The sequence below is a fragment of the Sebastes fasciatus genome, chromosome 11 (assembly GCF_043250625.1).
Source record: "Sebastes fasciatus isolate fSebFas1 chromosome 11, fSebFas1.pri, whole genome shotgun sequence".
Taxonomy (NCBI): Eukaryota; Metazoa; Chordata; class Actinopteri; order Perciformes; family Sebastidae; genus Sebastes; species Sebastes fasciatus.
This window is the reverse complement of record NC_133805.1, coordinates 5,148,414-5,165,811: the sequence shown is the minus strand read 5'-3', so window position 1 is coordinate 5,165,811 and position 17,398 is coordinate 5,148,414. Positions and strand designations below refer to the sequence as shown.

General features: G+C 40.3%; 1 protein-coding gene across 1 annotated transcript; it reads left to right on the top strand.

Moving 5' to 3' along the window:
* The first annotated feature begins 6,847 nt into the window (after positions 1 to 6,847).
* LOC141776830 (uncharacterized) lies at positions 6,848 to 15,810 on the top strand. The gene is made up of 2 exons (XM_074650650.1): positions 6,848 to 8,520; positions 13,051 to 15,810. The coding sequence occupies exons 1-2, from the start codon at positions 6,856 to 6,858 to the stop codon at positions 14,767 to 14,769; spliced, it is 3,384 nt and encodes a 1,127-aa protein (XP_074506751.1). The 5' UTR covers positions 6,848 to 6,855; the 3' UTR covers positions 14,770 to 15,810.
* Positions 15,811 to 17,398: the final 1,588 nt, after the last annotated feature.

Below are 17,398 nucleotides of genomic sequence, written 5' to 3'. Positions count from 1 at the left end.
AGCTGTTGTTGCCTCCTGTGATCACTCATTTTAAATGTCAGCGTAGCCCATCACACAGTACGGCTGCTGTCATTAAACAGTATCACATGATATTGTGATTGAGTAATGCTCAGCAGAGCAGCAGCTTGGGAATGACTGCTGGTCAGCAGGTGGTACTATCTACAAAAATATGTGAAACACTTCTCCTGTGATCGTTTCTTGTGTTTGAAAGTGCTTCTGTCTCCGTATATTGACTGCTGAACACGTGGAGATTCTCTCAGAAAGCGCCGACTTGGACCACAAGAGGTCAGGAGTGCTCAGTTTTAAAGTCATCTGAGGATGTTAATGCACCAATCTGACAGCCTGAACTCATTCAGTCAAAGTCCAAGTCAAGCTTTCACATCTAGCTGTTAGTCTGAAGGACATGAATGTCATCAGGACACTGATCCATATCACAGTCAGATGCTGAACTAGCAGTCCTGAACCTCGTCATCGCTGTCATTACTGTGAATGCTCATTTTGATCCAGAGATTTCTGTAGAAAATGTGACCGATGGACAGTAGTTCAGACACTGCAGTGAGTTTAATGGAGATTGTCTGACCTCTTGACCTCTTGTAGAAGACATTGCATGGTTTGAAGGACAGTGAACGGCCGTATTGTTGCTATGTGATTGAACATGCATCATTAATTAAATTTGGCACGGATGTAGGTTTATATGTTATGAAAAGATGTAGATATCGGGGCGCTGCCAATATGGCCATGATTTCCAAGGTGCGATTGGATGTTTTGTTATCGTAAAATGTTTCTCTTAGACGCTATTTAAAAGGGAGAAAAATATGACAATGGGAAATATATTAGCAGAGGATGGAGGAAACAGGAAATAAGTGAAGGTGGGAAGTTGGGTTGGTAGGTGTGTCCAGGAATGGGCAATGAGAAAAGGGGAGAGGGGAATATCTTAGTGTAGCAAATCAAATTGCATTATTTGAACCACCTTCAATTAAGACAATCAGACTTAAGGTGCCCCATTTATAATCAAGCAAGGCGAGCTCAGGCTGAGCATCCCAATCTTATGCCAGTTTACTCGAGGGATCCAAATATGATCCTATGTTATATGCTTCTGTTTTCTGTATTCTATTTTTTAAATTTACTTTATTATATTACCTTAGTTGTTTTGCCTTTTGTATGTTTTCTTTTTTTTCAGCCCATTCCTGTTGTTTTGGTGTCACTATTATTATTTCCTTCCTTTTTTTTCAAGAATCATGAAAGTATAGAATCCACTGAAGATCAAATATGTCCAAGTTAGTAATATCAAGCTTCACCTGTAACGGTTTAGCTGATAGGAAGAAAAGGGGACACTTTTTTAGTTGGCTTACGGATAAAAACTATGATATATTTAGTTTACAAGAGACTCACTCTACCCAACTGGATGAGATTAAATGGAAAACAGAGTGGGGGGATAACATATACTTTTCACACAGATGCTCAAATTCTAAAGGTGTAATGATAATGTATAAAAAGGAAGAAGATATTGTGGTCAAAGATACAATAATACATCAAGCAGGTAGATATATTATACAAGATATATTAGTGGATAGCCTAGAATTTGTATTAGTAAATCTGTACGCACCTAATTCTGACGATCCACTCTTCTTTCAAGATATATTCAACATGTTGCAAGAAAAAAAAACGACATGATAAAAATTTGATAATGACAGGAGACTACAACACTGTGTTGGATTTAGATCTGGATCGAAAAGGCATACAAACTAAGAATTACCATTCTAGAGCATATAATGCTATTTCTGGCATCATGACCTCACTAGATTTAATTGACATATGGAGATTGCAAAATCCAAAGCAAACAAGATATACATGGAGACGAGGAAATCAGGCTAGCAGAATAGATTATTTCTTAACATCATTTTCATTGACTCCAAAAATTAATAAAGTCGAGATTAAAGAGAGATTTAGGTCAGATCATCATCTTATAACCTTGAGCATTTGTACCACAACGTTTCATAGTGGTCCAGGATACTGGAAATTAAATCAGAAGCTATTGAAGGATAAAGAGTTTATAGATACAATAAACAAATTCATAAAAGATTTGATTTGTAGTGAATAATGATACAGCGGATCCTTTGATTATATGGGATGCTTTTAAATGCACCTTAAGGGGACACTGCATTCAATACAGCTCAAGGAAAAATAAAAATCGTTTGGAGACAGAAAAAATATTGATAGCTGAGATAGAAGATTTAACAGAACGGTTAGACAATAATACAAATGTGTCACAAGCTCTACTGGACAATCTTGAGCACAAGGAAAGAGAGTTAGAAAGACTAAATGCAGAGAAAGCCAACGTATCATATTTGAGAAATAGAATAGAATGGATGGAAAATCGGGAGAGATCAACCAAATATTTCTTAAATCTGCAGTATAAAAACACTGTAAAGAAAAATGTTTTGAAGCTTGTAGTAGGAAATAAAATCATTGAAAAACCAATGGAAATTTTGCTGGTACAACATAATTATTTTTCAAAATTGTACTCCTTTCAGAGCCCACCAGAGGATTTATTGCCTCAAAATACTAGCCCCAATTCTCAAGACGATAATACCGTAAAGTTAACAGAGAAAGAAAACAAATCTTGTGAGGGACTTATTACGCTGGAGGAATTACATCAAGCCATTAACTCCTTTGAAAAAGGTAAAAGTCCAGGAGCCGATGGCATACCTGTAGACTTTTATCAAACCTTCTATGAGTCTGTTAAAACACCTTTGCTGAACACCTTCAACTGGTCATATAGCAAAAAACAACTTACAGAAACTCAACAGGAAGGTTTAATCTCACTATTATTGAAACAAGATTCAGGTGGAAGGTATAAAGATCCCACTACTCTAAAGAATTGGAGACCAATCACACTACAATGTAACGATGCTAAAACAGATTAAAACTAGTACTGCCCAATATTATTCATCCAGATCAGTGTGGCTTCTTACAGGGTCGATCTATCAGTGACAGTATTAGACAAATAATCAAAATAATTGAATATTATGACTCAACAAAAACCCCTGCTTTAATTTTTTTTGCTGACTTTGAGAAAGCTTTCGATAAAGTACGTTTGGATCTAAGCTTTCAAATTCAACCAAATATCGCATCCTTTACTGCATTAGTTAAAGAGTTGAATAACTTCTCAGTAATTTCCGGACTAAAACCTAACTATGATAAATGTACTGTGCTGCGAATTGGATCTCTGAAAGGTACAAATTTTAATATCTATAGTAATCTGCCACTAAAATGGTCAGATGGCCCAATAGATGTCCTTGGTATACATATCCCTAAAGACATGGAACTTATCACGAAGGAAAACTTTGATAGAAAGCTACATACAGTCGACAGAAAATTAAAAGTTTGGGGAATGACTAATTTAACTTTATATGGAAAAATAACCATTTGTCCGCCAGGGCTGCGCTTTGTCACCAATCCTGTTCGTGATATTCATGGACAGGATATCGAGGCGTAGTCGGGTGGAGGAGGGTTTGCAGATCGGTGTGCTGAGGATCTCATCGCTGCTTTTTGCAGATGATGTGGTCCTGTTGGCATCATCGGTCTGCGACCTCCAGCACTCACTGGATCGGTTCGCAGCCGAGTGTGACGCAGTCGGGATGAGAATCAGCACCTCTAAATCTGAGGCCATGGTTCTCAGCAGGAAACCGGTGGTTTGCCTACTCCGGGTAGGGAATGAGTCCTTACCCCAAGTGAAGGAGTTTAAGTATCTCGGGGTCTTGTTCGCGAGTGAGGGGACGATGGAACGTGAGATTGGTCGGAGAATCGGAGCAGCAGGGGCGGTATTGCATTCGCTTTACCGCACCGTTGTGACGAAAAGAGAGCTGAGCCGGAAGGCAAAGCTCTCGATCTACCGTTCAATCTTCGTTCCTACTCTCACCTATGGTCATGAGGGTTGGGTCATGACCGAAAGAACGAGGTCGCGGGTGCAAGCGGCCGAAATGGGTTTCCTCAGGAGGGTGGCTGGCGTCTCCCTTAGAGATAGGGTAAGAAGCTCAGTCATCCGTGAGGGACTCGGAGTAGAGTCCTTGCTCCTTTGCGTCGAAAGGAGCCAGTTGAGGTGGTTCGGGCATCTAGCACGGATGCCTCCTGGGCGCCTCCCTTGGGAGGTGTTCCAGGCACGACCAGCTGGGAGGAGACCACGGGGAAGACCCAGGACTAGATGGAGAGATTATATCTCTACTCTGGCCTGGGAACGCCTCGGGATCCCCCAGTCAGAGCTGGTTAATGTGGCCCGGGAAAGGGAAGTTTGGGGTCCCCTGCTGGAGCTGTTGCCCCCGCGACCCGATCCCGGATAAGCGGTTGAAGATGGATGGATGGATGGAAAAATAACCGTGATAAATTCCTTAGTGATTCCTCAGTTTATCTATATCCTCATGTCATTACCTACCCCAGGAGAGAAGCTGTTTAAAAAACATGAGCAAAATGTGTTCAACTTTCTATGAGGTGGGAAGCCTGACAAAATTAAAAGAGCTTATCTATATAATGATTACAAACACGGTGGACTTAAATTGTTAAACCTTAAGGCACTCAACTTTGCACTAAAAGCATCCCTTATACCAAAATGTATCTTAATCTGCAGTGGTTTTCAGCAAAATTATTGAGGTCTGCTCATCTTCTGTTCCACAAAGAACTCTATCCTTACCTCCAGTTAACTGCTTTTCAGTTCACTATATTAAAGAGAAAGTCATTTCCATACTTATCAGGCTTTTTGGTAGAGGCCATAGTCAGTTGGTTTCAATACCAATATCATCAACCAGAGTGAAGTTATGAAATCCAGAGCCAAGTGTGGTGGTATAATAGAAATATTTTGATTAATGATCACCCTATCTTTATTGAATCAATGTTTGAAAAAGGAATATTATTTATAAATGACCTCTTGAATAGTGCGGGCAAAATCAAGTCTTGTGATGAATTTAAAAAAGTATATGGTAATGTTTGTGACCTTTTTACATATAATCAACTCTGTGCAGCTATACCTCAGATCTGGAAAAGGAAGCTATTATTATGTACAAAACAAATGACATGTTGCCCCTACATTAAGGACACAACATGGATGAATAAGAGAAAAATAAACAAGAAAATATATCAGTTATACATGCAACTTAAACACATTTCTGCTACACCAGTAGCTATCCAGTCAAAAATGGGAGGATTTGTTAGACAAATGTATCCCATGGAGGAAAGTATATGCATGTATTTAAACTTCTTTTGATGTCTCCATTAGAATTTTACAACTAAAACTAATCTACAAATTCTTGCCTACTAAGAGAATGCAAAAAAAATGGGGCATCCAACTATGTGACTTATGAAAATTGTGTGAGGAGGAAGAGGAGTCAGACATTCATTTATTTTGGTATTGTAAGGAAGTTGCATTATTTTGGATTAAAGTTGAAAAGTGGATCTCAGTCTACAAATCAAATTTCTATAGTTGTCCTTTATCTATAATGTTTGGTGATTTAAGGGATGATGAAAAAGGAAAATACCTGAACAACATCATCATTATGATGATGGGGAAAGCATTTATATTTAAAGCTATAAAAAGACAGCAGTTAAACACTGAACGTTTCAAAATGTTTTTGAAACATCAGTGGGTTCTTGAGAGTGATGTTAATAGAAATAAAGAACAGAATATAATTTTTGAGCGTGGGTGGGATACTTTGAGTCAGGGTGAGGATTGGAGTTAAACAAAATTTATAAATAAATAATGTCGATAAAAGGTCAACTAAAGGGATGTAAATATGTCCCTCTTTTTGTCTGTAAAATAGAATAGATAACTGTGAAAGCAAATGTGTCTAAGTGGATATCTATATGTACGCGCGTGTGGATATAGACATATGTATATACTGTATGTGTATATATATCTATATATGAGGTTGGATGTATGTATATAAACATGAATATGTATGTATATGAATATTAACTTATCTCTTGACACTGCACTATTACAACGAGTAGTACTTTTATTTATTATTTTTCTTTTTATGTTTTCTTTTTTTGTTTTATATATGTTGTTGTTGCTGTCTGTATGTGACTTTTACAAGTATGTGTATGTATTCCTTTAACATTAAATAAAAAAAAAAGAAGAAGTTCTCATGTCACCTGTGACTAGAAGTTAACGGCAATCTCTGAACTTTACCCAGCGTTATCTCTGTCAGTTTTACTGCTTTATTGGTTGTCATTCTACCATGAAGGCATGGGGGTGAAGTTTGATCCTGAAGTGACCACGCTCCTTTATTTGGTTTTCACGTTTTTCTCAGGTTAAAAGCTTTTAAAAAGTACCCTTAAAAAATGAAGAGGTAAAAAAAAACTGTTGCGTTCCAATACCCATACTACCATACTACTTAGTATGCAAGAAAACAAATGTCTTATGTCCCAATACATAGTATGTCAAATGCAGTATGCCAAAAATACCAGGATGTCCTGCTACATCTGGTCACATTTTATAGTATGAAAGCCAGCATGCTTTTCTGGCTGTTTTGACCTACAATCCTCTGCAAAGCAGATATATTGTATGTATACTGCAAGTAACAGTACGTACTTTGTAAGGGCAGCTGCTGTGTACTAAAAGTAAAAGGGCAAAGTATGTGATTTGGGACGTGGTCAGTCGTGCTGCTCCATGTCCTGGAATGAATCAGCTTAATAACTCCTCCCTCCTCTTCCTGCTCTCAAACACAGACAGTTCCACTCGGTCCATTTATGTCCTTGTTCCTTCCCCTTTAGATCAACAGTTTGAAGGTGGGTGTAACTAAGATAAGTGTTGGTTCTCAGGAAATGAAACTCAGACAGTCGTTGCTACTACTGAGAGGTGAAATGGCGCAGAAAGGAGTTCAGGTGGAGAAGGAAACCTTCTCTTGTTCGATCTGTCTGGATCTACTGAGGGATCCGGTGACTACTTCCTGTGGACACAGCTACTGCATGAACTGTATTAAAAGCTACTGGGATGGAGATGATGAGAAGAAGATCTACAGCTGCCCTCAGTGTAGGCAGACCTTCACACCGAGGCCTGTCATGATGAAAAACACCATGTTAGCAGATTTAGTGGAGAAACTGAAGAAGACTGGACTCCAAGCTGCTCCTGCTGATCACTGCTATGCTGGACCTGAAGATGTGGCCTGTGATGTCTGCACTGGGAGGAAACTGAAAGCCTTCAAGTCCTGTCTGGTGTGTCTGGTCTCTTACTGTGAGAAACACCTCCAGCCTCATTATGATGTGGCTCAATTAAAGAAACACAAGCTGGTGGAGCCCTCCAAGAAGCTCCAGGAGAACATCTGCTCTCGTCACGATGAGGTGATGAAGATTTTCTGTCGTACTGATCAGCAGTGTATCTGTTATCTCTGCTTAATGGATGAACATAAAGGCCACGACACCGTCTCAGCTGCAGCAGAAAGGACCGAGAGGCAGAGAGAGCTGGAGGTGAGTCGACTCAACATCCAGCAGACGATCCAGGACAGAGAGAAAGATGTGAAGCTGCTCCAACAGGAGGTGGAGGCTGTCAATCGCTCTGCTGATAAAGCAGTGAAGGACAGTGAGAAGATCTTCACCGAGCTGATCCGTCTCATGGAGAAAAGAAGCAGTGATGTGAAGCAGCAGGTCAGATCCCAGCAGAAAAGTGAAGTGAGTCGAGTCAAAGAGCTTCAGGAGAAGCTGGAGCAGGAGATCACTGAGCTGAAGAGGAGAGATGCTCAGCTGAAGCTGCTGTCACACACAGAGGATCACAACCAGTTTCTACTCAACTACCCCTCACTGTCACCGCTCAGTGAATCTACACACTCATCCAGCATCAATATCCGTCCTCTGAGCTACTTTGAGGACGTGACGGCGGCTGTGTCAGAAGTCAGAGATAAACTACAGGACGTTCTGAGAGAGAAATGGACAAACGTCTCACAGACAGTGACTGAAGTGGATGTTTTACTGCCACAACCAGAGCCCAAGACCAGAGCTGGATTCTTACAATATTCACGAGAAATCACACTGGATCCAAACACAGCACACACACAGCTGTTATTATCTGAGGGGAACAGAAAAACAATATTAATGCCACAACAACAGTCTTATTTTAGTCACCCAGACAGATTCACTGGATGTTTTCAGGTCCTGAGTAGAGAGAGTCTGACTGGACGTTGTTACTGGGAGGTGAAGAGGAGAGGGACAGGAGTTAATGTAGCAGTCGCATACAAGAGTATAAGGAGAGCAGGGGGGTGGTATGAATGTGGGTTTGGATTCAATGACAAATCTTGGGCGTTAGATTGTAACCAAAATATATTTTTGTACAACAAAGTCAAAACCCCCGTCTCAGGTCCTCTGTCCTCCAGAGTAGGAGTGTACCTGGATCACAGTGCAGGTATTCTGTCCTTCTACAGCGTCTCTGAAACCATGACTCTCCTCAGCAGGGTCCAGACCACATTCACTGAGCCTCTCTATGCTGGCCTTTGTCTGCCTTATTATGATGCAACTGCTGAGTTGTGTAAACTGAAATAGACAGAAGTCATTTAAGGGTTCAATTCTGTGTTTTAACTCTTAGACTTATCTGGTGTCCATCATTGTTGTGTCATGTCTTCACTGCACAGAGATCAGCTGTCAATCAAACATTACGGGCTCTACTTTGACCAAAGAATGTTTATTACCAAGAAGTGAAAGTTAATTGTTTGTTCCATTGTAACGTCAGCGCCCAGCAGCAGAGCTACACTTCCCTCATTTTGAACTGAAAGCGACTACCGGACGCCAGTAAAACGTCCGCCTACAAAGTGACGTACAAAAGTAAAACTACATTATTTCTATTCTATTGTCAAATTCTACCAAAATGGCCGGTGTTGAACTATAAAGTATGCATATAAGAAGTGTTTTCAGTCCAAAATGCCGGCAGCGGCTTTTGTCATAAAGGCATCAGAGTTGTGTCTCTTTGCTTCTACACTCTTTGCTTTGACATCTTCTCATGAGTTGTTCTGTAAATGTGTGAGTGTCTTCAGGTGGCGCTCCTTCCTGTGTCTATTTCACTGCTCATGATGATCTTTGTTCACCTGAACTGATATTTCTCTGCATGAAAATGTAAACTTCTCTGTGCTCTAAATGTTTGATGAATATTTGTATATATATATATGTGTGTGTGTGTGTGTTGTTGTTTCTCTTCCACTGCACGGGTCTTAAAGGAAGGTCTAGTGATTTATTTCTTATCATAGATATTCTGTTCTCACCACTTTTTGTAAAGATATCTAGAATCACATTTATTTGTTGGGCAGACTAAATGTTGTCGTCCAGATCGACGTACAAACGAGATACTAAGATGTTTAATGAAACTGTAATTATCATGATCATAATCAATAAGGAAATCATTATTCTCTGTTACATCGCTGAGATTCTGCTCAAACAAACTGATTGTGTGGATGAAAATGAATCTGTACGTGAAATCATTGTAACAAGAGTCATTTAACAGACTTTACTGATGGGATGTGTGAACAAACTGAAGGTTTCTATAATCAATAAACAAGAATGAACTAAGTCTTCTCTTCCTGTCTTTTTTCCAGGGTATCATACAAAGCTCCAGGCTGCTTTGGATCAGGATGACGTCCTGAAATTGAACCATTTTGTCACAAATGCTTCAAAGTAGATCGTTAAATATGTGAAAAAAATGATTATAAAGCCATTTAAATATTTCAGGACAGTTTAGTTTGATAACTCCCTGTTGTCAGTCAGCTGTTTGTAACCAGTCAAAGAACAGAATTTGTCGTGAAATCACACTGAATCTAAACTTATTTGGTGTTCATGGTATTTAACGTCCAAAACACTATTCCAATGCTTTTTTATTTATTATATATAAGTATGTAATAATTATGTATGAATCCCAAAATATCCCATTAAATAAGGAATAATCCCACAACATTATTCATATTTAACATTAATTATTATTAGTTATTCTCAGATGGATTTAGCTGTTTGTTGTGTATAGAGGTGGCTTTACTTTACTGGTTCATTTCTGGACTAGCCCACACTGTCTTCTGTCTGAGTGTCCTGAATAGTGTATATAGAGTAGTCTTTGTCCAAATGAACCTGTAAAAATGAACAAGTGCATGTTTTTCTCTCAGTTTGGGGCTCCGTCCTCACTAGGCCGTCGTTTTCCTCACCCTAACAGAGCTCTTGGTGGTAGAGCGGCCCAGTGAGGGCTGTGTGGCAGTAAGAAAAGCTGTTGTTGCCTCCTGTCACTCATTTTAAATGTCAGCGTAGCCCATCACACAGTACGGCTGCTGTCCTTAAACAGTATCACATGATATTGTGATTGAGTAATGCTCAGCAGAGCAGCAGCTTGGGAATGACTGCTGGTCAGCAGGTGGTACTATCTACAAAAATAATGTGAAACACTTCTCCTGTGATCGTTTCTTGTGTTTGAAAGTGCTTCTGTCTCCGTATATTGACTGCTGAACACGTGGAGATTCTCTCAGAAAGCGCCGACTTGTACCACAAGAGGTCAGGAGTGCTCAGTTTTAAAGTGGTCTGAGGATGTTATTCCACCAATCTGACAGCCTGAACTCATTCAGTCAAAGTCCAAGTCAAGCTTTCACATCTAGCTGTTAGTCTGAAGGACATGAATGTCATCAGGACACTGATCCATATCACAGTCAGATGCTGAACTAGCAGTCCTGAACCTCGTCATCGCTGTCATTACTGTGAATGCTCATTTGTATCCAGAGATTTCTGTAGAAAATGTGACCGATGGACAGTAGTTCAGACACTGCAGTGAGCTTAATGGAGATTGTCTGACCTCTTGACCTCTTGTAGAAGACATTGCATGGTTTGAAGGACAGTGAACGGCCGTATTGTTGGCATGTGATTGAACGTGCATCATTAATTAAATTTGGCACAGATGTAGGTTTATACGTTATGAAAAGATGTAGATATCGGGGCGCTGCCAATTTGCCAAATAGGCGGCTAAATATTCCTAAATGTTGCAGAAAACTGATTTTATGACTCTTGATGATTTCCAAGGTGCGTTCAAGCTGATTAGATCAGATGTCAGAAGATCACAGGCATGATTTTATTTACCTCTTTATTTTTTAAGGGTTCTTTTTAAAAGCTTTTAACCTGAGAAAAACGTGAAAATCAAATAAAAGGAGCGTGATCACTTCAGGGTCAAACTTCACCCCCATGCCTTCATGATAGAATGACAACCAATAAAGCAGTAAAACTGACAGAGATAGCGCTGGATACATTTCTTAGTCACCAGTAACCTCTAATCACAGTTAAAGTGATACTGAACTTTGGTAGATCTTTGGGTTGTATTGCTCACTAGACGTGATATCGGCCCAACTAAAGGAGAAAATCATCATCAATTGCTTCCGCTGCTTCTTTTCTCTCTCCATTCAGTCCTGTTGCTAGTGAAACAGGTCGCTAAGGTTGATTTCACTCATAACTCGTTTAGTTACCTGAAAAGGTGTGTCTCGGTCCGCCTCCAAGCCGACTCTGGTGCGGTTTGTTTATGTAATTTTAGCATGATTTCAAAAGCTAAACTACTAATAAATCCATCTGCTGATTGTGAAATCTGTTCAGGAAGTGATCTTATTGATCTGTATTTAAGGCCATGTATAGAAGCACAACCCCCCCTCCAAAAAATAAATGTAAATAAAAAAGTGCTATTGCATATCAAAAAAAGAAAAGAAAAACTGAATCCTACTGGAGTTGGCACCTTGCTGTGGTGGATAAGCTTGTGTGTCTCTTTAAACCTGTATTTCAACAGGAGACTGATCTAAGTTTCCTTATAAGTTCCACTAAGTCAGCTTGGTCACAGGTTAGAGACCGGACAAATATCAGCTCCTTTGCTCAGATTTGAAGGCCATTGCAAAAATGAAACATTGTCATATGAACCTGAAGTGCTGACTCAAACTAAGAAGTTCTCATGTCACCTGTGACTAGAAGTTACCGGCAATCTCTGAACTTTACCCAGCGTTATCTCTGTCAGTGTTACTGCTGGCAATACAACCCAAAGTTCTACCAAAGTTCAGTATCACTTTAACTGTGATTAGAGGTTACTGGCGACCAAGAAATGTATCCAGCTTTCAAGCTATCTGTCAGTTTTACTGCTTTATTGGTTGTCATTCTACCATGAAGGCATGGGGGTGAAGTTTGATCCAGAAGTGACCACGCTCCTTTTATTCGATTTTCCTGTTTTTTTCAGGTTAAAAGCATTTAAAAAGTACCCTTTAAAGATAAAGAGGTAAAAAACATCATGCCTGTGATCTTCTGACATCTGATCTCATCAGCTTGAACGCACCTTGGAAATCATCAAGAGTCATAAAATCAGTTTTCTGCAACATTTTGGAATATTTAGCGCCTATTTGTCGATATTCGTCCCTCAGGGGCCAAAAAAGCAGCGACCCGACATCTACATATTTTCGTAACATATAAACCTACATCTGTGCCAAATTTGATACTTTAATCGCAAAATGCACAATTGTTACGAATATCTCAGCTTAGCTGCCCCAATATTACATGAGATTTTGATTTTGTTTTAATTTTTATTCTGTAAATTTTTAATCTGGAAAGAACTTTGTACTTAAGTTTGACAAGTGTTATATAAATTATTATTATTATTACTACACTAGTTGTCTAGGTTACTTATCTCTACTTTCTTATGTAAAACGAAAAATTAAGCAGTAAAACAATGGCTTATGAGATTTCTTAAAAACAATCACTGTAGCCTCAGGAGTGTGTGTAATGTGTCACTAGTCTGTCTGTAAACGGCTGCATGTAACAGTACGTACTATGTAAGGGCAGCTGCAGTGTACTAAAAGGAAAAAGCAAAAGTATGTGATTTGGGACGTAGTCAGTCGTGCTGCTCCTCGTCCTGGAATGAATCATAGCTTGATAACTCCTCCCTCCTCTTCCTGCTCTCAAACACAACCCACTCCAATCGGTCCATTTATTTCCTTGTTCCCTCCCCTTCAGATCGACAGTTTAAAGGTTGGTGTAACCAAGATAACACATGATGATTAGATCAGAGCTCAAACTAGTGTCGGTTCTCAGGAAGTGATACTCAGACAGTCGTTGCTACTGAGAGGTGAAATGGCGCAGAAAGGAGTTCAGCTGGACGAGGAAGCAATCTCTTGTTCGATCTGTCTGGATCTACTGAAGGATCCAGTGACTACTTCCTGTGGACACAGCTACTGCATGAACTGTATTAAAACCCACTGGGATGGAGAGGATGAGAAGAAGATCTACAGCTGCCCTCAGTGTAGGCAGACCTTCACACCGAGGCCTGTCCTGATGAAAAACACCATGTTAGCAGATTTAGTGGAGAAACTGAAGAAGACTGGACTCCAAGCTGCTCCTGCTGATCACTGCTATGCTGGACCTGAAGATGTTGCCTGTGATGTCTGCACTGGGAGGAAACTGAAAGCCTTCAAGTCCTGTCTGGTGTGTCTGGCCTCTTACTGTGAGAAACACCTCCAGCCTCATTATGACTCAGCTCCATTAAAGAAACACAAGCTGGTGGAGCCCTCCAAGAAGCTCCAGGAGAACATCTGCTCTCGTCACGATGAGGTGATGAAGATTTTCTGTCGTACTGATCAGCAGTGTATCTGTTATCTCTGCTTAATGGATGAACATAAAGGCCACGACACCGTCTCAGCTGCAGCAGAAAGGACCGAGAGGCAGAGAGAGCTGGAGGTGAGTCGACTCAACATCCAGCAGAGGATCCAGGACAGAGAGAAAGATGTGAAGCTGCTCCAACAGGAGGTGAAGGCTGTCAATCGCTCTGCTGATAAAGCAGTGGAGGACAGTGAGAAGATCTTCACCGAGCTGATCCGTCTCATGGAGAAAAGAAGCTGTGATGTGAAGCAGCAGGTCAGATCCCAGCAGAAAAGTGAAGTAAGTCGAGTCAAAGAGCTTCAGGAGAAGCTGGAGCAGGAGATCACTGAGCTGAAGAGGAGAGACGCTGAGCTGAAGCTGCTGTCACACACAGAGGATCACGGCCAGTTTCTACTCGACTACCCCTCACTGTCACCACTCAGTGAATCTACACACTCATCCAGCATCAATATCCGTCCTCTGAGCTACTTTGAGGACGTGACGGCGGCTGTGTCAGAAGTCAGAGATAAACTACAGGACGTTCTGAGAGAGAAATGGACAAACGTCTCACAGACAGTGACTGAAGTGGATGTTTTACTGTCACAACCAGAGCCCAAGACCAGAGCTGGATTCTTACAGTATTCACGAGAAATCACACTGGATCCAAACACAGCAAACAAACTGCTGTTATTATCTGACGGGAACAGAAAAGCAACATCAATGAGAGAACAACAGTCTTATCCTAGTCACCCAGACAGATTCACTAGATGTCATCAGGTCCTGAGTAGAGAGAGTCTGACTGGACGTTGTTACTGGGAGGTGGAGAGGAGAGGGGGAGGAGTTAATGTAGCAGTCACATACAAGAGTATCAGGAGAGCAGGGGGGTGGGATGAATGTGTTTTTGGACGGAATGACAAATCTTGGGCGTTACGTTGTGACGATGACAGTTATATATTTTGGTACAACAATATCAAAACTCCCGTCTCAGGTCCTCGGTCCTCCAGAGTAGGAGTGTACCTGGATCACAGTGCAGGTATTCTGTCCTTCTACAGCGTCTCTGGAACCATGACTCTCCTCCACAGAGTCCAGACCACATTCACTGAGCCTCTCTATGCTGGACTTTGGCTTCTGGGTTATGATACCACTGCTGAGTTGTGTAAACTGAAATAGACAGAAGTCATTTAAGGGTTAAATTTTGTGTTTTAACTCTTAAACTTATCTGGTGTCCATCATTGTTGCTGCAGAGCTGATTTTTCTTTTCATGTCTTCACTGCACAGAGATCAGCTGTCAATCAAACATTATGGGCTCTACTTTGACCAAAGAACGTTTATTACCAAGAAGTGAAAGTTAATTGTTTGTTCCATTGTAACGTCAGCGCCCAGCAGCAGAGCTACGCTTCCGCCATTTTGGACTGAAAGCGACTACCGGACGCCAGTAAAACGTCCGCCTACAAAGTGACGTACAAAAGTAAAACTAAACTATTTCTATTCTATTGTCACATTTTACCAAAATGGCCGGTGTTGAACAATAAAATATTGTGAATACAAGAAGCCTTTTCAGTCCAAAATGGCGGCAGCGGGTGTTGTCAAAAAAGCAGCAGAGTTGCGTCTCTTTGCTTCTACACTCTTTGCTTTGACATCTTCTCATGAGTTGTTCTGTAAATGTGTGAGTGTCTTCAGGTGGCGCTCCTTCCTGTGTCTGTTTCACTGCTCATGATGATCTTTGTTCACCTGAACTGATATTTCTCTGCATGAAAATGTGAACTTCTCTGTGCTCTAAATGTTTGATGAATATTTGTATATATATATATATATGTGTGTGTGTGTGTGTTGTTGTTTCTCTTCCACTGCACGGGTCTTAAAGGAAGGTCTAGTGATTTATTTCTTATCATAGATATTCTGTTCTCACCACTTTTTGTAAAGATATCTAGAATCACATTTATTTGTTGGGCAGACTAAATGTTGTCGTCCAGATCGACGTACAAACGAGATACTAAGATGTTTAATGAAACTGTAATTATCATGATCATAATCAATAAGGAAATCATTATTCTCTGTTACATCGCTGAGATTCTGCTCAAACAAACTGATTGTGTGGATGAAAATGAATCTGTACGTGAAATCATTGTAACAAGAGTCATTTAACAGACTTTACTGATGGGATGTGTGAACAAACTGAAGGTTTCTATAATCAATAAACAAGAATGAACTAAGTCTTCTCTTCCTGTCTTTTTTCCAGGGTATCACACAAAGCTCCAGGCTGCTTTGGATCAGGATGACGTCCTGAAATTGAACCATTTTGTCACAAATGCTTCAAAGTAGATCGTTAAATATGTGAAAAAAATGATTATAAAGCCATTTAAATATTTCAGGACAGTTTAGTTTGATAACTCCCTGTTGTCAGTCAGCTGTTTGTAACCAGTCAAAGAACAGAGTTTGTCGTGAAATCACACCGGATCCAAACTTATTTGGTGTTCATGGTATTTAACCTCCAAATCACTATTCCAATGCTTTGTTTGTTTATTATATATAAGTATGTAATAATTATGTATTAATCCAAAAATATCCCATTAAATAAGGAATAATCCCACAACATTATTCATATTTAACATTAATTATTATTAGTTATTGTCAGATGGATTTAGCTGTTTGTTGTGTGTAGAGGTGGCTTTACTTTACTGTTTAATTTCTGGACTACTCCACACTGTCTTCTGTCTGAGTGTCCTGAATAGTGTATATAGAGTAGTCTTTGTCCAAATGAACCTGTAAAAATTCACAAGTGCATGTTTTTCTCTCAGTTTGGGGCTCCGTCCTCACTAGGCCGTCGTTTTCCTCACCCTAACAGAGCTCTTGGTGGTAGAGCGGCCCAGTGAGGGTTGTGTGTCAGTAAGAAAAGCTGTTGTTGCCTCCTGGGATCACTCATTTTAAATGTCAGCGTAGCCCATCACACAGTACGGCTGCTGTCATTAAACAGTATCACATGATATTGTGATTGAGTAATGCTCAGCAGAGCAGCAGCTTGGGAATGACTGCTGGTCAGCAGGTGGTACTATCTACAAAAATAATGTGAAACACTTCTCCTGTGATCGTTTCTTGTGTTTGAAAGTGCTTCTGTCTCCGTATATTGACTGCTGAACACGTGGAGATTCTCTCAGAAAGCGCCGACTTGGACCACAAGAGGTCAGGAGTGCTCAGTTTTAAAGTGGTCTGAGGATGTTAATCCACCAATCTGACAGCCTGAACTCATTCAGTCAAAGTCCAAGCCAAGCTTTCACATCTAGCTGTTAGTCTGAAGGACATGAATGTCATCAGGACACTGATCCATATCACAGTCAGATGCTGAACTAGCAGTCCTGAACCTCGTCATCGCTGTCATTACTGTGAATGCTCATTTGTATCCAGAGATTTCTGTAGAAAATGTGACCGATGGACAGTAGTTCAGACACTGCTGTGAGTTTAATGGAGATTGTCTGACCTCTTGACCTCTTGTAGAAGACATTGCATGGTTTGAAGGACAGTGAACGGCCGTATTGTTGCTATGTGATTGAACGTGCATCATTAATTAAATTTGGCACGGATGTAGGTTTATACGTTATGAAAAGATGTAGATATCGGGGCGCTGCCAATTTGCCAAATAGGCGCTAAATATTCCTAAATGTTGCAGAAAACTGATTTTATGACTCTTGATGATTTCCAAGGTGCGTTCAAGCTGATGAGATCAGATGTCAGAAGATCACAGGCATGATTTTATTTACCTCTTTATTTTTTAAGGGTTCTTTTTAAAAGCTTTTAACCTGAG